Source organism: Kryptolebias marmoratus, linkage group LG10, assembly GCF_001649575.2.
Source record: "Kryptolebias marmoratus isolate JLee-2015 linkage group LG10, ASM164957v2, whole genome shotgun sequence".
NCBI lineage: Eukaryota > Metazoa > Chordata > Actinopteri > Cyprinodontiformes > Rivulidae > Kryptolebias > Kryptolebias marmoratus.
In genome coordinates, this window is record NC_051439.1 from 19,290,881 (window position 1) to 19,312,349 (window position 21,469).

General features: G+C 39.7%; 1 protein-coding gene across 5 annotated transcripts in view; it reads right to left on the reverse strand.

Moving 5' to 3' along the window:
* ralgapa1 (Ral GTPase activating protein catalytic subunit alpha 1) overlaps positions 1 to 21,469 on the reverse strand; it is a 65,631-nt gene that overhangs the window by 9,384 nt on the left and 34,778 nt on the right. For all 5 annotated transcript variants that reach the window (XM_017426179.3, XM_017426178.3, XM_017426182.3 and 2 more), the window contains 10 exons: positions 21,102 to 21,220; positions 20,877 to 20,996; positions 19,649 to 20,297; positions 19,307 to 19,422; positions 18,716 to 18,840; positions 16,545 to 16,616; positions 16,288 to 16,411; positions 15,244 to 15,399; positions 12,020 to 12,178; positions 10,120 to 10,247 (listed from right to left, as the gene is read on the reverse strand). In XM_017426179.3, the coding sequence (XP_017281668.1) occupies positions 10,120 to 10,247; positions 12,020 to 12,178; positions 15,244 to 15,399; positions 16,288 to 16,411; positions 16,545 to 16,616; positions 18,716 to 18,840; positions 19,307 to 19,422; positions 19,649 to 20,297; positions 20,877 to 20,996; positions 21,102 to 21,220 (1,768 nt within the window). The remainder of the gene's footprint in view (positions 1 to 10,119; positions 10,248 to 12,019; positions 12,179 to 15,243; positions 15,400 to 16,287; positions 16,412 to 16,544; positions 16,617 to 18,715; positions 18,841 to 19,306; positions 19,423 to 19,648; positions 20,298 to 20,876; positions 20,997 to 21,101; positions 21,221 to 21,469) is intronic.

The following is a 21,469-nucleotide window of genomic DNA, read 5'->3' on the forward strand; positions in this document are numbered from 1 at the left end:
TGGTTAATATTCATAATTTCTGCAATTTTTATATTTATAGCTATATAGACATTTCTTATTATTTTAAAAAATGTCAAACAGCTTATTGATTATTGCTGAATTACTGGATTCTGATCAGTTCACACACAATGAATGAACGTAATTCAGTATTTCAAATTTTGATCTAAATTCACGTTTAAGTTAAAGCGTCTCCTTTCCTCTGAGCTCATATTTGCTGTTTCTTAATATGATCGATTTGTCCATAAAGCTGCTCCCGTTCACATCATTTTCTGCCCATAAAGACTACATTTAACTGTGGTTGCTTTTAAAGCCCTTTGAGGATGATGGGAAATAATGGCAACTCTTCTGTGTGACGTAGCAAAGATTTGATCTGAAAGTCTTTGGTAAACAACAACAACAAAATAATGTCGCAACAGCGCTCAGTTTAAGTTCCTCAAACAAACCTGTTCACTTTAAAAAGATATAAGCATGATTCATAAATGCATTCATGTGACATTATTGATCCCTTCAGCCGTGGTTCTTGTTTCACATCATATCCTCAGAGTAATCGAAGACATTTTAAAGGAGACCATGCTTGTAAAAAAAGTTTTTAAACAATAAATTTGACAGTGAGGTGTCTCACAACCACAAATTATTAACAAAATACTTTATATTCAGCCACACACAAATGAGACATAAGATTAAAATCTGTGCAAACTAACTTGAAAACTACATCTGCACAAAGATTTATCAGCAAACTGGAACCAAATCAAACATTTAAGTAAACCAGAATAAACTAAATCTTTCTTTTTGCCCCCTTTTTTGCAGTCTAGCCGAGCTAAATTTGTTTAACAAATCTTTATCACACAATGTTTTTCCAGTGTTCACCAAATTATTGAACCCAATTTGAAGAAAAAAATAATATAAACCTCATAAAAATGACCCTCTTTTAATCTCGAAATGTAAACAGAGAGATATAAAAAGTAGTGAAACATCCCAAAAAATAAAAGTTTTACAACCCTCAGTTTGGAAAAACTTAAAGATGAATTAAAAATAAATATCTGAAAATGAAGCTGATGATACATTTCTCTCTTGTTTCTCTTGCCTCATTACTCTGATGTGAAGAACAGACATAAATAGGTGAATAAATAAAAGCTAAGACTATAAAATATTTAAGGCTTAATAAAGTTGATCTAACACAGCTGTGACAGGGTTGGCTTTAAATGACATTGAAATTTAACTATTATTGATCCACCTAATGATGTCTTTTTGACAGAAACCTAATTTTTATGACTGTTTTCCTTCTGAACAACAAAAAACTGTATTTTAACGAAGCCATTCAAGTCAAGAATGCATTTAATCATTTAAGGAAATACAATAATTTTTCACACAGCGTAGGTTTCATTATGGTTATACATGTAAGGGTTCGTTATGAGGTAATTAGACTTAAGTCTGTAACACATATATGACCCAAATACAGTGTTTTTGTCTCTTGAGATGCTCTGTCAGACCTTTATTCTGCCACACTGAGTTCTCCCTCCCATTCTGGGCCTTTGTCCGTTTAGTTTTGTCTTTGCAGATGTATAAAATAAATGTGTCACTCCTTATGAGGCAGCTGCTTTGTATTTGCATAAAGTAGGACAAATCCTGCTGTGACAACTGAGTGATTTTCTATTCTGAGAGGAACAAAATTATGTTTAAAAACAAGATAACTAGACCATTTTCTAAAGTCCATCTAGAAGAGACCTCTCGTCAGAAACACACAATCTCAGTCAGCATCTCCCAAACACACACACACACTATCTGTCCTCTCCACCCCAGGCTTTGGAATAGACAACAGAGAGAAGGACATCAGAGGGATAATACAATTGGAAAAGCTTAACAGCATGTAATGATAAACCTGTGCGTGTTTGTGTGTGTGCCTGTGCCCAAAGGAACAAGTTAATGGGCTTATATCTTTCTGTGATAGCAGTGATATAAAGGCTTTGTGATTTCATTATGAGTGTGTGTGTGTGTCCACGTACGCCAAAGATGAGGACAGAGATAAGTTGGTCTAATGCACGACTTACCGTTGGCAGATAACGGGCATGAAAAAGACACCCACCCACCCGCAATCATATTTCCCCCCAATTCATCTGCTCTTTAACCCGATGTAGAGGCAGAAACTGAGGAGAAAAACAGACGTGATACATTAATTGGCCCCTTGTCACCCCACTATTTCACCTTCTGACATGTGTGTGTGTGTGAGCACACACCAAGACCTTCACCCTCCTAACCTGCACCGCTGGGGAGCCCTAAAGCTGCCAATTATAACACACACACACACACACACCCAAGGCCGTAATAATAATTCTCTATTAAAGAGATAGATTATGTTCTTATCTGCAGGCAGTGTCCACACACATACACACTGATATTAATCCTCGTAACATGGAAATAAGAGGTGACAAAAAGTAAAGCCAGGCTTTGATTCTGGTCAAAGCTGCAAATCTTTCTGCCAACAGCAGCTGTTCATCAGAAACATTAAAGCTGATGATCATCTTGTTAAAATACAAACTTCTGGTGAGAAACAGACTTCAGATCTTTATTTTTTAATGTGCATTTTAATGGGATGTGCACCATCCACTGAAACATTTGACTTCAGTATACAGAGGAGTTCGTGACTGCCCAAATCACCAGCCTTACACCACCGTGCTCACAGCAGCTGTGCTAATACGCCGTGTTTGGTTTTCTCCGAACGAGCTGCTTCGTTTTATGACCGAACATTTCTGTTTTGGTCTCATCTATCCAAAAACATTGTTCCAGAAGTCTTATACTTCGCTTTCACTGAGAAGAGGCTGGAAATTATTCTGTAACAATTAATTAATCAGCTTATTCACACAGATGAACTGATTGTCAGTTATTCATAAATATCCTCAGGGCTTCAGTCTCTATACTTCCTCTTTAAGACAGAATCCAAAATGACTATTAGACCTCATGATACACAGTCTGCTGTGCTGCACTTCTCAGTCTTGGCCATCCACAAGATCCCCTCTTGAATCTTAAACACCTTGTCACATAAAATACTTACATTCACACACCAAGTCACAAAGTGCATTCACACACTGGCGCACACACACACGCCGCAGATTAACTTGTTTACCAGTCGGAGGGGGGTCTGCTCCAACAAGGTGTGATCGAGCCACTGATGGCTGCAGCTCATGTGTCTGCACAGCTCTCGGTGACAGGCATGTACGTGCGCACACAAACATGCACACAAACAGATATTTGGTCACGCAATCAGGACACGACATATATTTCAGGAGCTGGAGCGAACAGATGAAAGAAAATTAAGTTCTCCGAGTTAATTGAGATCAGAGAGTGGTATCTATCAGTTCTAATGCTGCCACAGAGGGTTTGTGAGAGACTCATTTCTGGCTTTTATCTAAAAGTTGTGTCTGCGTGAAAATTAGCAGCTTAGAAAACACCTTTAAGCAACAGGGTTAAGTGTTTTCTGTGCGACATGATGATTTCCACCTTCCAGCATGTGCTTACTGCGGACTACATGATGATTACTGCACAGCGAACCTGTTGATTTATTGAGAAAATGATTTCCAATCCGAGCAGATTAACCTGCATAAACATATGAGGTTATAATCTGTGCCTGTTGAGTAGATAGATGCCCTCAAAGCATCACACACAAACACACACTTTTCCCAAAGGAGACGTGGAAGAGATTAGCTACGACCTCTTCCCCTCACCCCCTTCTTTTCATTTCCTCTGTCCACTCGACGGGAAACAATTAACCAAAACCACCTCCCCTCCTCCTGCCTGCGTTCACACAAACCAATATTTAATTCTTTACCCTGACTAAAAACCAGCTCTGTAACCTAATCCTGATCATGCCTTTGAGAATTAAATACAACTCATGTTTTAGTGCTTGTTTTTTTTTCTTAATTTGCTTGCATAGGCGCCTGCTTTTGGTGTATTTTTAAAGAGAAGTGCTTATTTTGTCACTGACAATTTCTCATTTATAGCTTGGCCAACCATTTGTATATTTTTTAAATAATAATATTTCAACATATGGGTCTATTAGGCTCAGCTCCACTTGTTTATTGCTGTGGATTCTCAGTTTAACTAGATTGGTTTAACTAATCTTCATTCACTTGTCGAATACACCAGCATGGATTTAATAATTTCAGTCTTTTTGCTTCAGTTTTTATGCTTCTTCAGGAAAAAAAGTTTAGTTTTTGAGTGTGTGTCACAGATTTGTGTCATTTTCAAAAAAAAAATAAATCATATATATCATTTTAAAGGACAGCACTTCGGTGTTTGATGGTTTCTCATGGTTGCAGTGAAACATGGAGGAGTTTATGGATAACATGACCCCATTTCAGCAACATTTTAGCATCAGCAATAAGAAAATGGTGTTTTTTTTTTAAGGTTCTGCCCTCACCTTCCTGTCATGGTGAGAAACACACACACACACACTCCTTGTCACACACAGCAGATTGTAGCCTCACTTGGACAATGAGCTCTATTGTGGGAGCTGTCAAAGAGAAGCCAAGCAGGCCGCTAGGCGTTTGGCTGCCATCGGTGTGAGTGTGTGAGTGTGTGTGTGTGTGTGTGAATATGGGGGATAATAGCGCTACATGCCCAGAGCTGCCATCATTTCACAGGGAACAGAGTGTGAAAGAGAGGAAGAGCTGGTGACACACACATGCACACAAACGCAGCATCGCTATCATCCTGAGCCATATGCTGACCCCAGCCCCAGTAAAGCTATCTCTGCCAATCAACTACTAACGGGGACGTCCCACACATGCACTAATCCTGAGAGGGAAACGTATACACAGACGCCGTCATGTGCACAAGTATACATGGATAGGTGATGTATATTTGAAAACACACAGACACTTGCTGGCAGATTGTGAGTCTGTGTTTGTGCAGTGGCTTTGTATCTTTCCAACATTGTTTCCCAGAAGCACAATCACCCAGAAGCAGATGGAGGACTGCCACTGCTGTCACACACACACATTTTCTACACCAAACTACACGTGCATCCTTACAGACAAACACATAAATTTACTGACATAAATAAGTGCAGCCTAAATTCTGATCATATCTAACAGAAACCTCAGACACAGAGAAAGAAATGGTGGGGTTTTTTTGTAGCAAAGTCAGTCACGTTGATTTTACGTTGACTTTTTTTGTCAAAATTCTGGTCCAGATGCACCCGAAGCCACATTACGTGATATGAAGCTGAACTGAAGTATTTCGGCATTAGCTGCCGCCTAAGGAGTGGTGACACTAATATATCACTCAGCGGGCTGCTCCTTACTTTCATCTGGTATAATCTGTGAGTTCAGAGGGGTTTACTGATGGTGGTATGCTGCCCCACGCTGACCACAGATTTGCTGCTATGTGTGTTTGAGCCATTGGAGGGCACAGAAAGTTCTTCACCTGGTGAAGGCTGCATTTTCCTCCCCACGTGAATGCAGAGTGGGGAGTTTTGGATTGCTTTTCTTGCTGCAGTGAGCTGATATGCGAGATAGAGCTGTGCTCACACACAGCTGTCCCAGCAGCCTGGCACTCTGAGGGAGTGTGCTGTGTGCTTTTTGGATGGCTCTGGTCATGGTGAATGAAAGATCAGAGGGAGAGGAAAGGCAGATGGACCGCCCCGAGGGCCAAGAGACAGAGAGAGGGAGGGAGGAGGGCAGACAGGAAGAGAAAGAGGAGAAAAATGCCAGTTATCATTGACATACTTCACCCCGCCAACCTGCCCTCCATCGCTCTGTTACCCCACTTGTTTTCTGAGCGAGCTCCTCCACTGGATCCTCACAATGAGGAAGGACGAGCAGTCGCACAGCTTTATGCAGAGCTTGAACAATTTATGCAAAAAGATGTTAACCCTCATGCGTAATGAGCCATAATCTCCAAATATGTCTACTAAATACCACTGATTACACTCATCTATAAAGCTACACATCTCTATCTCTAAATCTGGTAGTTGTCGCACTAAAAAAACAGAGAAAGTTTGAGATGCATTCATTTGACCCAAGCCAATTTTGTGTATTATTACAGCTTTTACCAGCTCTCTCTGTCTGTAATATCTCCCACAACCAAAGGTGAAGCATTAATCTTTTCACCTGTGTCTGTGTGTGCTTGTGTTCGTTGGTCTGTATGGTTAGATAAACCTCTCATAAATCACTGGACAGATCGTCGGGTTGACATCTACAGCTGATCAACTTCTGGAGTCAACAGCCAAAATGTCTATACTTCAGTGAATTTTACAGATACTGAGCTAAAATTTGGTGTGGTAGTAGCTGAGTTTCATTCCTATTTGCTTAAAACCTTGGCATAAGCTATTGGAATCAACTATATATGTCTGTTAGCAAAATATCTCATATACCACTGGATGGATTTCAATGAAACTCTCAAAGTAATTAATGGTTGTACGTCCACAACTGATTAATTTATGGAGTCAACCTAAATCAGGATAGCTGTCACAGATAATTGCTGTTAGCCTACACAAAGTGAATTTTTTTACAGATGTTAAGCTAAATCTTGGGGTGGTAGTAGCTGACAGTCTTATACAAGCAGCACAAACTTCAAGCACTAACAGATCATGTGAGATATTGCATGAGACTGTGGGTAATATTACTTTGAAGGTTTGACCAAAACGGCTATAAGTCTCTTTTTACTTAACATAAGATCATCTTAGTTGAAATCTCCCTGGAAAGTAGTGGACGATATGCATTCCTTCAGGAAATTCTAGGCCTTATGTTACTTATAAAGTTTTCAGTCTGAAATGTTCACTATGAGATGTCTTGAGGTCAATATTCTCCTTCCATGCTCCTGCGTTTTGTTTTTTTTGTCATTCAATAACCACTCTGAAAGGATTCTTATAACGTCATCGTGGGTTTCTTTTAAGGACAATTAGATGTCACAAACAAGATGATAAGAGGAGAAAAGAAGCTGAATAAGGAAAGGAAAATAAACTAATATGAGGAGGATGAAAAACAGACAACATGACAGAAGGAGAAGTAGAAAAAGATTCACTAAGATAAGAGCGTTGTGGAGTCGGCAGAGGTAATGGACGGGCAGAATTATGGAGAAATGATGAAGGGCACAGAGTGACAGAAGAAAATTTAAGAGCATAGCAAGGGATGTGAACTCAGACATACAAATCCAGGGAGTTAAAGTATAAAAAGAAAGCAAAGAAAAAGGGAGGGAGAGGTGGTGATGGAGGAGAGGAGTGAGTGTAGCAGAGAGATGGGGAGTCAATAATGACTGATTACTGTAATTCAGCCTGTCAGAGGCATCGACCTGCTGCTACCACCGATCAATACACACCAGGACACTCGCAGACACACACACAAACACTCAGCAATAAGAATCAAAGAGACACACGTGTGTCATCACATGCACACAGTTACACACATATACACACTCAGTCGGGAAAATCTCGCGCAAAAACGTACAGCTAAGGTGCAACAGGGTGCGTACGCACACACGCACAAGCTCAAACACATGACCGTCAGGTAGGAACTCCAGAAATCTTTGAGTTTTGTGGCTTTCTTCTCTTCTGAGATGACTTCCACAACACATATTACCTCGACTGGAGACAAGAGAGGCGAGAGAGAGAGAGAGCAGGATTCAAAGTCGATGGAGGAGAGAAAACTCCAAATAAAATGAGAGGAACTGAAAAGAAAAACGGGGCAAGTTGTGAATAAGGAGGAAGAATCTGAGTGGACGGATGGGACAACAGGAAGGAGACGGCAAAGACAGAAAAGAGCGAAGGATGTCAAGACAAGAAAGTGAAGGAAATCAAAAACATGTCTAAAGTTTGTGGCTCATCATTTTAAACCTCGTCTTAAACATCCTGCAGAAATATTTAACCTTTATTAGTTATTTTACTCCTTTGTTACCAATTTCATACAAGACAACTTTGCCAAGGACTAATGATGATTAAAAGAGGTTCTCCAGTGAAGTTTGTTATTTTTGTTTTACTCAGTTTTGCTGGGTTTGTCAGTATATGAAAAAGAACCGACTCAATCAAGAACAGGAAAGAGGCACGAATGGAAAGCTTTTCAAAATAAAATACCCTGCAGACAAATGTATATAAAAAGATAAATATATAGGCAGGTTTATATTTATATATAGACCGATCCCTGGTCTGGAGGTTGGGGACCATTGACATAAACCATAAAAAATAAACTATTTACATGTATGATGACACAAATACACGATTACAGCTGAGAGATTCAAGTCCTGCTGTCAAATATTCTGCTGATTCAAGCAGTGGTGACGTGGTTCAATGTTTATAAATGTTTACTAAGATCATCAAGGAACGGACTAGGCAAGGTTTAAAACTTTTGTCTTAAAATAAATGTGTGAAGCATGTTTTATGGTAATGATATGCTCAGTGTAGGTGTATGTTTAACATATATTGAAAAAAAAAAGAAGTATTTTGAATCACGTGAAAGCTTATAGGATGAACGGAAACAGTGCAGGTTTATTTTATCGAACTGAGCTGTAAAAACACGAGTCAGCGAACTCACACAAATGATTGCCGCGGTGATAAAAGTTGTCACCACTGTGCAATCGAGCTCTAACTATTTGATTACAAGAGAAAGAAGTGAAAAGGAAAAAGGAGGGACATGCAGAAAGATGCAGGGACGCTGTCATTAAAGGATCAAATTGCCGGCAGTCCAGTTTAAAAGAATATCTGATTATAAATGCAGTTGCTTTATTGAGTATGTGAGGCGGTTGTGCGTTGCTGTAATCATCAGCGTGCGAGTGTCCGTGTCTGTCTATGAGACGACAGAGCAAAGCCTCTCATTTAGAAGCAGACCTATAGAGGAGATCCATCAATAAGTATTGACTTCTGGCTTCTTCAGACCAAACTACCATCACATCGGATCAAGCAGAGAAACTGCGAACGCGCACGTTCTCTTCCTTTCCTTCACACTTTGGCTGCTCGCTCCAACACACACCAACTTTCTGTGCACGACAAAAATGGATGCTTGAAACGAAACACGGCTCCTTCACAGTAAAACCAAGAAATCCAAACGTTGCTGGATGTTGATTTGCTTCTCTTAATCCTCGAGCAGAGCAACAAAACTTTCGGGAAACACTGGGGTACTTTTACTACCTAAAGAAGGACAACAAAATCCACAATTTTAGAAGCTGAACAAAAGTTATCAGGGAAATTAGGACACAACAAAAACAAACATCTATTTTAGACCTTTGCAAACCTGCTAGTGATGTTTTTAGATGTTTCTTGATACAACAGTCATCAGAAACAAAATGTCGTATTTATTATTACAATAGTTTCCTGTACAGAAACAGATACAGTGTAGCTGAGATCTGATGACTTTAAAGTGTTGTATTTATGGATGGAAACTTCAGTCTTTTCTTTCTCACACTGCTGGAAATAAATCTGAAAACAAACAGCTAAAGCTGGAAAAGTGCAGATAATTGAAGCTCCTAAAACCTATTTGGGATTTTGGTGACAAAACTCTGACTGCAGTTGGAAACACAATCAGAAGACGGACTGATCTGAGCTAAACTTCTTCTACATTTGATATGAACAAGACGTATAAAAGGGTTCTTTTAAAACTTATTGTTGGATACTAGAACATGTGGAGAAGCTTTTACAGGCTCAAATGTATTTTTAAACATCAAATGGAAAAATGTTTTGCAAGAAAACTGCGTTTGGAAGCGAGAACAAAAGAAACAACGCCAATTTATGGGAGTATATCTGAAAGTATTTTGGGCTGAAAACATTTACTGGATAAGATTGTTGGGATCGTTTTGAGATTTTTAGAAAAATGCTGATCAGTGGAGAATTTCCGAGCGAGTTGCCTCAATGTTGTGAATTTTATTTTGATCATTTTAAGCAACGATTGGACCGGTTGTGACAATATGTTGCATGTGCTTACTTCTACACGAGTTGTATTTGGAGAGCTCTTACTCATGTTTCATACCATTTCCTTATTGAGAAAATGAGAAGTAATTGTTTTGATTTAGCACAAAAACAACACAAATAACCCCCACATTAGAACGAGGAAACGCAGGATGGAAGAACAACTTTAAATTGCCTACCTTCAACCCTTAAGTTCTTATATTTAATATTCGGATGGTTTCAAAGGATACAAGTTCTGGTAGAGAGGAATGAGGGATTTCAGGGCCCGGCTTGCATTGATCGCCGTGGCTCGAACCATGGTGGGTAAAATCTTCATGTCCACGATGGCCCCATCGAACAGAGGACCGAAGAACGGCACCTACGAAAGAAGCCAATAACTTGAACAGGCCAAATCCAAACAGGAAACGCGCGTTGGTGAAAGAATACTTTCTGGAGAACTAACAGTCAAATATTGACTGAGACAATATTCGATTCAGCCAATGGCTTTCTGATTTAATTCAATACTTTGCTTGTGGAATTCACCAAAGAGAATAATGTCCAGCTCTTATTGAGTTTGTTTGTAGACCAGGTCTTGAAGCCATGCCTTCTGTGGTTGAATACATGAGCTTTCAGGACAACAACAGAAGCGATATCTTATCTAACTTGTTCTTGGATTCTTCATAATTCAATATTTTTCCTTGCAGAATGAATGAAAGAGAATATGATTATGCTATTAGTGCTGTGGTATCTATGTCACAGAGAAAAAAAAGCAGCTTTTTATTGTGTTAGGTCTTGTTTGAAATAGAGTTATGCCATCAGTGCTGCGGCATTAATGTCTGTGTGCTTTAGACCGATACATTAACCAGATCAAAACGACTCGGGGGCAAGACGTTCTGCAGGATCGTTGGGAAATATGGCTGCATTTCTGTGTAGTCAACACAAATTCATGCATGAAAACACAAACCTGGTCCTTTTACGTTTCATAACTAACGTAAAGCCTCTTTTAAGAGTTTGAAACAGAAAAAAAACAAAGATATTTTCGAACCAAGATATTTTCAGACATGTCGCCTTAACTTTAACAAGAGACTAAAATGCACATTATTTAATAATTACTGATAAGATCCATGTAGCTCTAAGTGCCATCTATTAAGACACATTGCATAATTACACATTGCAGAACGATGATGTTTTTTCCAAATATCTTGGTCACTTTAAGTGTGAGCTCTTAAAACAACAACCATTCCTGTGGTACAACTTGAATTTTACATCATTTTTGAGCTGCAGAAGAAATTAAACCTGATGATTGAGACAGAAAAGTAAAAATAAAAATCTAATGATGATTGTGATGAAACCCATAACACTGTGTGCATGTAGAAGTGTTGCTGCAGATTTAACCACTTTAGATGGTCTTTTTTTCCATCTTTAAACATTTTAGAAATAAATTAAGTTGCCTTAGAAACCTTTTAACTCAAGATACATTCAAACATTAGAAATATTTAGGCACCCGATGACCTTAAAGCGACATCCGACAGGTTCTGCTTCCCTTTTGGTGTTGAAGGTTCTCCCTTCAGAGCCCCGCTTAACATCTAAACCAGGGATGTTTTACTTGTTTCTCTGCTCCAACACACCTGATTTAAATTAATAGATGATTAACAGGCCTCTGCAGAACATGAAGAGGTGATTTAACCTCTGAATCAGGTGTGGTGGAGCAGAGAAACAAGGAAAACATCCAGGATGGTGGCCCTCGAGGACCAGAATTGGACACCCCTGATCTAATCCCTGCGGTTGAAACAAAAAGGGGCCGAGGAGATGAAGGCCCAGAAAAACCCAGATTCCTGGATAAAAAAAAATTCCTGTGGCTGAAACGCATCCTCGGTGACATCCTCAGAACCAGGCCAGTACAATTACACTGATTGGCCAATGATTTTCACAACAATTACAGCTCCACTAAAGGTGGCTTGTCTAGTTATTACTGATTAGAGCAGTGGGGGATTAATTATCATCCCGGATTTTAAATAACCTGCTGTTTCAGCATGTCTGCGTTTCAGGAAATTCTGAGGAAACACTGGCATGTAAAGTGACTGCATAATTGAACAGATTATTGACAAATGGTAGACTTTGATTGCTTAGATGTTTTGTTTTTTTTCTTACCTCTGGCTTTTTGAGTATTTGGATGGAATACATGTGGTTCTTCATGGGGTAGATGATGATTAACACATCTCCAAATTCAGTGGGGATGATCCCTCGACGGTAGTCTCTGGAATGTTCTGACCAAATGATGTGGACTTCGTCGTTGCCCAGGTGTCGGAGCTGAAGACAAATGGACAGAAGAAGAATTAATATTAGAGTCTTATTTGATACATAAACAAAAAAGGCTTCAAACAGAGAGCTGGACGAGCTGTATCCATCATAACTCAAGGCTTCTGATTGTGTGTGTGTGTGTGTGTGTGAGATAGCTGGCCCTGAGTATGATGGAGTGAGTGTGAGAAGATGGAGAGTCGACGACATGATAGAGTGAAGCCCTGGAAAGATGAAGTACAAGCTGCAAGACGGATGGGATTGTGTGTAATGCTGCAGAATGATGTGTGTGTGTGTGTGAGGTTCGAATTCACTCAGCAGGTTCCAGTCAGAGCTGGTGAAAGCTCAGTCATTAACCTTGATGTCTGTCAACACACACACACCAGTTCCTCACGCTCCTTACTCCTCTGATTTGTCAAACACCTGGAGATGGATGTCAGTCTCGGCCACGAGAGAAAACAGAATGTCATTTCCTTTTAAACACCAGCTAAAAATCATCAAATCTTCTATAAAGTCACTGTTTTATACTTACACTGGTGAGCAGAAGTCCTCATTTCTTTATATTTTGCTTCCAAGCAGGCAGATTTTCTTGAAAACCTTTTTAAGTGGTCCTAATCAAGGCTTTCAGACAACTTGGACAAGAAAATGTTTTAATTTCTACAAACAAACCTGTCAAAAAACACATGTTCCCATTCCTATTAATGCATCTTAAAGACGCTAACGATAAATTGGTACGACGGATCTAATGTATTTTAGAACCTAAAACGTAAAATATCTTGAGACAAAGTTCGGCGTTATTGTAAAAAATAAAAAAAAAGAGGAAATGGGACAGATGTGAGGGTCAAAATCAGAAGCATGAGGCCAAAAAAATTCTCCAGCAGATGAACAATATCTAAAAGTCTTGTCTTTAAAACAAATAAAGACAATGCCTCGTCCTTTTGTAGCTCATCTACTGTATGTAAAGGTTTTAGCTAATAGCTGTGTGAGAATCAGATGTCTGACAAACTGTATTATCTTTGGTATTTTTTATGGATTCAAGAAAAAAAAAGGGAACAAAGTGGGTCTTTGAGACAGGCTGGTGTTAATAAAGAACCTAAAAATCCAGCTAAGTTGGTTCTTTTGTAAGTTGTCTGTTATGTGTCAACAACACGGCTCATCCCTTGAGTTTAGCAGCCTTTTTATTCCTGAATGACTCATCAGAAAGTCTGTAACTTTTCTGATTAAGACCACTTTAAAAAGATTACAAGAAAGTCTGGCTGCTTGGAGGAAAAGGATGAAGAGATGAGGGATGACGGACGACTTTTAAACAATACTGTGTGCCCAAATAAAACAGCTCATCTTCATAAAGCAGAGAGTTTGGGATCCCATCTGGAAGTTTTCTCTCCTGCTTGCCATAAAATCAGCTCAGATTATTGTCACTGAACAAAGTTAAACACCTAAATAAAAACCCTTCACCTCACTCATTATCTGATTTATCTTAACAAGTGAGACCGTAGTTTGATATTTCCATCATGCTCAAAATAAATCATTTAATATAAACTTCCAACTAGCAGGCTTTAGTACGACTGCACTTAGAAAGTGAGATTTAGAGACGTTAAGCAATAGTTTAGGAGTCTGTTCATGTTGCGTCAACGTGCTTTTTAAACATTTCTCCAATGCAGACCGTCATTGATGCTACGGTCAGTTCACGCGATGCACTTTTAGTCATTTTATTCGTGGTTTGAGCAGATGGCTTATGACAACGCCGCGCTGCAGAAAGAGAAACTTGGACGAGAGCCCCGCGTAGGACTGAACCGATTGTGTTTGTGTGGTGGGGTGATTGATGATAAATGTCTGCCAGTATGTAACCTCTTTGTGGACACATCTGTCAAACTGCGCCTGCACGTGTTTGTAAGCCTGCGTCTGTGCGTCTTTCTCCAGCGTTAACGCAAATTTATAGCCGCGTAATTATTTGTGCAGACCGATGTTAATAAAACCTTTCGTGAATGTGCGCTGAACAGGTCTCGGTTTGTGTGTATGTGACTATGCATGCGTGATGGGGCTATCAGCTGATCAGTGAGACGGATGGTGTCGGGCCAGACGCCGGTAATCCAATCAGGGGCCCGAAGCCATGCGATAGGCCGAGAAGCAGGAAGTATGATCTGATTAAAAGGACATTACGGCCATGTGCAGGGCACTCAGTGCCTGAGGGCTGACAGGTGTGATTACACACAAACGCAGATATAGACACATACAATAAAAGCTGCCCGTCTAGACACTGATACAAGCTTCCCGACACGCACAAACGCACACATGATTGCTGCTAAGAGTCAGAGGAAACTCAGCATCATGATGAGCTGCAGCACATCTGGGTCTCACTGCTCTCCTCAGACACGGTTTTTATGGAGATATGAAAAAAGGAAGAGATCCCTCGCACCATGCTCATAAACTATTTAATAAACTGCCATTTGAGGGAAGATATTACTTGGAATCAAGAATGATCAGAATGTGCAACGGCTTCAATCCACAGGTAATAAGGCCGTTTAATTCCTAGCCCCTCTGGAGTTACAGTTTCCTCATAATAACATGTCATTTTGGCTTAAAATTACTACTTTGTACTGCGCAAAATGGAGACACGGGGAAGTCGCTGAATTTGTTCGAGAGAACAGAAGCTTTAGCTGCGCCTCAAACACTGTCATTCAGCTGTTTTTATTCTTTTTTAGCTTATTTGGATTCGATGCTGAGGGGAAAAGAAAACTGCTAAAGGTAGAAAGGAACATCAAGGAGGAACATCCTTCCTTTCCTCTAAAAACCTGATGAGAAATCAAATCAAAGTCCCACAATAAATACTTACAAGTTACTAGGTCAACTATATTACTGTTGCTGGGTTAATTAAAGATTTGGTTCCTTTCTAATTACTGTAATAAATGCCTGAATAAAGAGAAATATTTGTTTTTATCACAGAGATGCTGCTCCAGAAAGAGGCTGGTTTCTCACATATGTTTCTGTGAGCTGTTTCTTTCCAATGAGGAGAAAGAATAAATGCCTGAATGTCCCTGGAATATGAAGTCAGAGCTGCATTTGTGTTGGTTTGTTACCTTCTTGGTGAGGTTTTGGTCCTGGTCGTGAGGCATGCGCGTTGAGACGTGGTAGATGACCTCGGTGGTGGAGGTGGCGTAGTAAGGTGTCGTCTGACCTGTGCTGCGATTTCTCTGAAGGCCTCCCATGAAGCCGCAGTGGGTGGTGAGGTCCACCTGAAGCACACGCAGACATGCAGTATAAATTAGAAAAACACCTGAACCTTTAACTACCTTTTAGGCACCAATGAAGTCCAGACTCTACACCTAAAACTAAAAATATGTATTAAAAAGCGCTCTGCACTTAAAGAGGTGTCCTCGGTTATAAAGGAAAAGGTCACTTTCTGATCTTCTGCTTCTGTGGTTTTCAAACAAAATTATTTTAATTTTTACTATTTGAAAGGTTTGTTTTAACAAACATGACCAAGCAGAAAAAATGGACTTCAGTTTATACGGTTTGAAGTCTCTTTTTTCAGGTTTTCCTGTTTTATGTCTTTTTAAAGAAGGTTCTTAGAAATTAAACCATTGAGGGACAACTTAACAGCTTATGAGTACAAATACCTGGTTCAAAAAACAAAAAAAGTATCAGCTACATTTACTTTGGTTCAGATATCTGCTTTTCATGCATGAAAAAAATATAAAGTTTAAAAATTAAAATAAAAATTATTAGAAGAGTGTATTGAAACCAAAACATGGGTGCATTTTATTCATAATAGAGATGAATAGTGTTTAAAATATTAGAATATAAATACAAAGAACTACAATATTGTGATTAGTTTTAGACCATATCGCCTTGAAATACCTAAAACTCTTCAAAGTTATTAATATCAGTATTTGAAAAATAAACACCACATGTTGAATCTCAAACTACTTTAAATATTCCTGTTTTATAACATGCTATGAAAACCCATGACTAAATAGTCAATCTGTCACAGAAAATACAACTAAATGTTATTATCTTTACCCATTTTTAATAATATACACGGGGCAATCACATTAAATAAAATAAACTAATAAAAGAAAAGAACTAAAAGTAATGTAGGATGTGTAAAACTGTAGTTTTACCTCCCAGCCGAGTCCTGAAACAAAGTCTTCATAAGCCTGGCTGCCTGCTGTGTTCGTTAATATGGAGTGTTTATCCTCTTGACCTTCGGCCACGTAAAACACTGCTATCTTATGAGTCTCACGGCTGAAAGGCAAAGAAAGGAAACGATAATGGCCGACACGGCAACAACGGAGAGCTGAAAACGCAGCGCACAGATGGATTAAATTAAAACGGAGTAACGTAAAGTTGGGAGTGGAAATTAGAGAAAAGCGCTCACCACTGACGCGAGTCCAGATTCTTCAGCTCCCGCAGTAATTTCTCATTCTTCCTCAACAGATGAAAGTTACTCCTGGAAGACACAGATCATTACTTTATGTATTTAAAACCCGTCTTTCAATCTGTGGCTGTCTGTTGAGACACGAACAGAAGAATAACAGCGTGCCGACTTGTTTTTTTATTTTTATAAATGTATATAAACAACAACTTCTGGAGGGCTACGGCAGCGTATGAGCCGATCATGAGCTCCAAAACTCTAAAAATTCATGTTTAAAAGTTACGTTGGAAGGTATTTAAAGTATTGAAAAAACTAAGTTACTCATTGTTGTAAAAGTCTCTTTTTCTTCCTCAATCCCATATCAGGGTTGAATTGTTTTAAACAGCAGGGTGTTTGTGTGTGCATCCTTCCTCGCCTTGTCTACATCAACTTAAACCACATTTGTAATCGACTGCCTTAGCAAACTTGAGTTTTTTGGCATCCTGTCATCATCAAAGGATTCAATAATGACATATAATAAGATAAATGCATTATATTTTTTATATTGTGAGTAATAAGCTGGGAGAGGCCATATAAGCTGTTACGTTAACGCACAAGCAACAAGTCTCTCTGACCGCGACTTCCACACTTTCAGGCTTTGCAGATAAAAAAAAGGGGGGGGGGTCGTGTTTTTAATGAAAACAAAAGCTTTTCATGCAGAAAAACTCGCTCAGAGGCCGTTGAAAATGTGCCAACGAGTGGCCATCAACCTCCGTATCGCTGATATAAAACCAAAACTCGAGCTGTGAGGCTTGGAGTGGACTGATAATGACACGTCGTTCTTTTCACTCCGAGAGAAAAGGAAAAGAGGAAGAGAGCGCAGGAGATAAAGAGGGAGAGAGAGCAATTTGCTCTTTATTAAACTCATACTTGGTAATGGCCTCATTCTCTGCTCTCAAAGACTCCATTTACACCCTGGATTATAGGGAAAAGCATAAAAGGGGGGACACACACGCACACACGTGGCTGACTGTCAGTATCTTGGTGTCTGTAATGCCCCATATGAATACCTGGAGAGACAGTAACAGATGATTAGACAATCACTTTTCTTTCATTCCAATCCATCCATCTCCTATTCCCCTCTTGCATCCAACTTTCTTGAGCTTTCGTTTCCATTTTCTGTCGCCTTTTTTTGCATTTTTAAAAAAATATTATTATTATTATTATTCTGACTCTACATCTACATGATTCATCTTGTTTTCCAATTTGCTTCTCAATCATGCCTTTCTTCAACGACAGCTTTTTATTCAAACTCCAAATGGGTTGAGTCTGATCAATAGAGCACTAAACTCATTATCACACACACACAAGCACTGTGTGTTAAGAAGTCTATTGTGTGGGCTGAATGCAGAAAGTGTAATTCCCTGGATAAAGTATAAAGAGAGATGAGTGTCCATTAGCTGGCCAGCCACATTTAAAGTGATACCTCGACATTGTGTGTTTCAGTCCGGAGTCATTGAGAAGATGAAATGCTGCATGATGTGAATGGGAAAAACCTTGTTGTCTAATGAGCTCAATATGCTTCGGGTTTTTTTTTTGTTGCATTTGCATTAAGCAAACATTTGGTTTGTTCTAGGGAAGATGAAAATCACAGAATACATCCCACACATGCCTCACAAAAACACAGAAAAAGTGACATTTATTAAAAACTCAGCCAAAATAGGGGAAAAAAAAGATCTTGAGCTTAACGTCATCTTATAGAGGAAACAAAAACCCTTCAGAAAAAAGGGATGAAAGCACAAAATAACAGCAAAATACAAAATTCACCTGGTTTACATCCTAATGCATCTATTAGCTGCATAAATTCAATAATGTGCTGCAGTTTCTTTTTTAAAACAGCTGTCTGCCCTGTGATGTGATGGACTTATGTTTTGAGGTGTGCAATAAAAGCTAATGTTAATAAACTGTAATTTAGTCAACAAAGACATTCTGCAACTCTTTTTCTGTTTGGTTTCATTTGAACAAACACTTCTCCTCTAAACCATAAAAGATTATTATTAATTTATCTGCAGAGTTCCAGAAACAGAAAACAAAACTTCTGCAACCTTTAGTAGCCTACAAATGTGATTGGTGCATCTCTAGTTTTGCAAAAGAAGAACTAATTCCAAAAAGAACGCTGCTGATTTATTGAATACCTTTTCTCCCAGGAGTTGAGCCCCAGGATGTTGATCAGCAGCCTGCAGTAGTAGAAGGCAGACTGTGGCGTCTCGGTCTCTGGTTCAGCCTGCTGCACGGCCCGCATGTTCAGCTCCTCGCCTCTCTGAAACATTCATTCATTTCACTTTAATGCACCTAAAAGTACACGTGCAACATAAACAAAGCTCTTAAATTGAATGCTCTTTTAGTTATGACCATATCTGATTAAAAAGGCCAACAGCACAGACATGTTGCTGCAAAATCTTCTCAAAATGTCCGGAAAATTTTAAAATTACACATAAATTTTACCAAATGTTGCATCTATTAATGATCAAATCAAATGTTACAGAACTCTTTTATATTCTGTGTAACTATGACATGTATTTATCTGGAACAAACAGCAATGGTTCTCGTCTTATTTATGATTTTTATGAAGCATAAAAATATGCTTTAAAAAAGAGATATTTTGAATTATTGCACAGGTATTACAACAAGATCAACATCACTGCTAAGCAGCTCACACCAAACACTGAACCTGCCCATCTCCTGCCTCAGTAGCCAGTTTAATAAAGAGCCTCTGCGTTACGCACATGAAGGACGAACTCTCGCTCTGCGGCGCTCTGTTTCAGGATGGCGTTGATCACGTCGTTCTCCTGCTTCTCTGAAACACACGCTGGAGGAGGAGCCGGGATGTTGAGCGGCATGCCTGCAAGGACCAATGAGGAGCCAAGATTAGTTCTTAACAATCTTAACAATTAGATTTTAGGTGCGTGCTGCTGAGACGGTTTTCTTTCAGCATTTTTAAACCCTCTCCACCTCTGACCTGAGGCACATTCTGATGCTTTTACTTTACCAAATGTACCAAATGCATGGTTCTGATAGTTAAACCGGAAGTTGTGGACTGATTAGAGAGTGAAAAAAGAAACATGTACCTGCTCTCTGCAGACACTCAGGACTCGAGTAGCCCAGGTACTGCAGCATTTCATCCAAAGCATCATCTCCTTCTTTCAGCGAATCCCACGCAGGCACCGCCTCCCGACACACACGTTTCGCCAGCGGTGGAGCTAGAAGCTGTTCGGAGCCTGACTCCCCATCTATCTGATGCTCCCTCATCTCCTCCTCCTGCCCCCTTTCTTTTTCTTCTTCTTCTTCTTCTTCTTGTTCTTCTTCACCCCCACCGTCTCCTCCTGGCTCTGCCTTCTCCTCTCCTTGCACCTCCTCTTCTAATTGAAACTCCTGTCTGTCAGCCTCCATTCCTTGTCCTCCCTCCTCCTCCTCCTCCTCCTCCTCCTCCTCCTCCTCCTGCCCATCTGCCTCGCTGCCTTCTTTCTTCGGTTCCATCTTCTTCGGCAGACCTCCCGGTGGGGTGTGTAACTGGAGGTTAGCGCCGTGCGGCGACTGTGTCTGTGATAAAAGTGTGTGTGCTGGACTGCTCGGGGAGCACGGCGGAGGCCCGTAGAGGACGGCCGAGTCCCAGGAGTGCTTCCCAGCAACGTCTCGGATGATGACACGGACACAAGCAGGAGCAGAGGACAAACCAGCTGTCATTCCGCCTCCTGGGACGCCGGATTCTGATCGGATCTGGAAAACAGGAAACATGGTTACAAACAAAGTTCTCCAAAATAAAACTAATTTTATCCAAACAGAACTTTTCATACAACCCATGTTTAACTGTAAACTATTTACTTCTTCCACTAAAACACAAATAAATTTCTGAGGCTTATTACAATTACTCTGCAGGTGAACTGTAATTCTGGGAGTTTGCTCCCCAGATTCAAAACTTAAAGCTCAAACAAGATGCTTTAACTTTTTGTCTGAAGCCTAAATACTTCCACCACAAGCTCTGCTGGACCTGAAGGAGTTCAAAGGTCAACAATAGATGAAAACAAACCAAATACTGGGTCTCCAAATACTCAATCCACCGTTTATTTCCTTTACAGAAGAGAATAGAAGCTACAGTGAGATAAAGATTGTTTTAAGGATTGCTATATCCTGAAAATCCAGTGTGGATTGGACCTGACAATCAATAAGGTTAAGAAAACCGTAAACTTTTAAAGGAAATCGACCGTAAACACCAAGCAGGTGTTGTGACTGCAGCCTCTGGTCAGAAACAAACCAAATGAGCATTTATCAAAGGAACCCTGGTTCTGCTGGGGTTACCTGGAGCACCGACAGCAGCGTGGAGCCGTTCAGAACCAGAAACTGCAGGTTGGGTGAATTGAAAAGTTCTGGTCCGAGATCTGCACTCTCACAGAACGGATTGTCCTGGTTTTCACACACCTGCAAAGAAAAAACAAAAAAACGTCCTTGTTTCATAAAACTCCTCTTCATGTCGTGTAACTGAAGAGCATATTAATATTATACTGGTGGTTCTGGTTCCAGTACCTGACTGGACAGAGTCGCAGGCCCTCCAGACATAGGGTAATGTCCGAGATGATTCACCAGATGGGTAATAACTGTTCTGGCTGCTATAGAGACGAGGCCATGCTGAATACGGCTACGAACTACAGAAAGAAAACACATTTCAATTAAATACATATCATTTCCTAAGATTAAAAACACGTCGTTGGACACTAGACATTAATATTAATAAAAACCCTCAACTGTTTATAGGTTAAACAGAATAAAATCCAAGTTAGTGTCACTGAATACATGCAAAACTGTAAATGATGTTTCATTAATTTAGAGAGGTAATTTGCATCTATAAGTATGAAAAACAGCAAAAGTGAAACACCAACAGAGGGCTAAAAGAT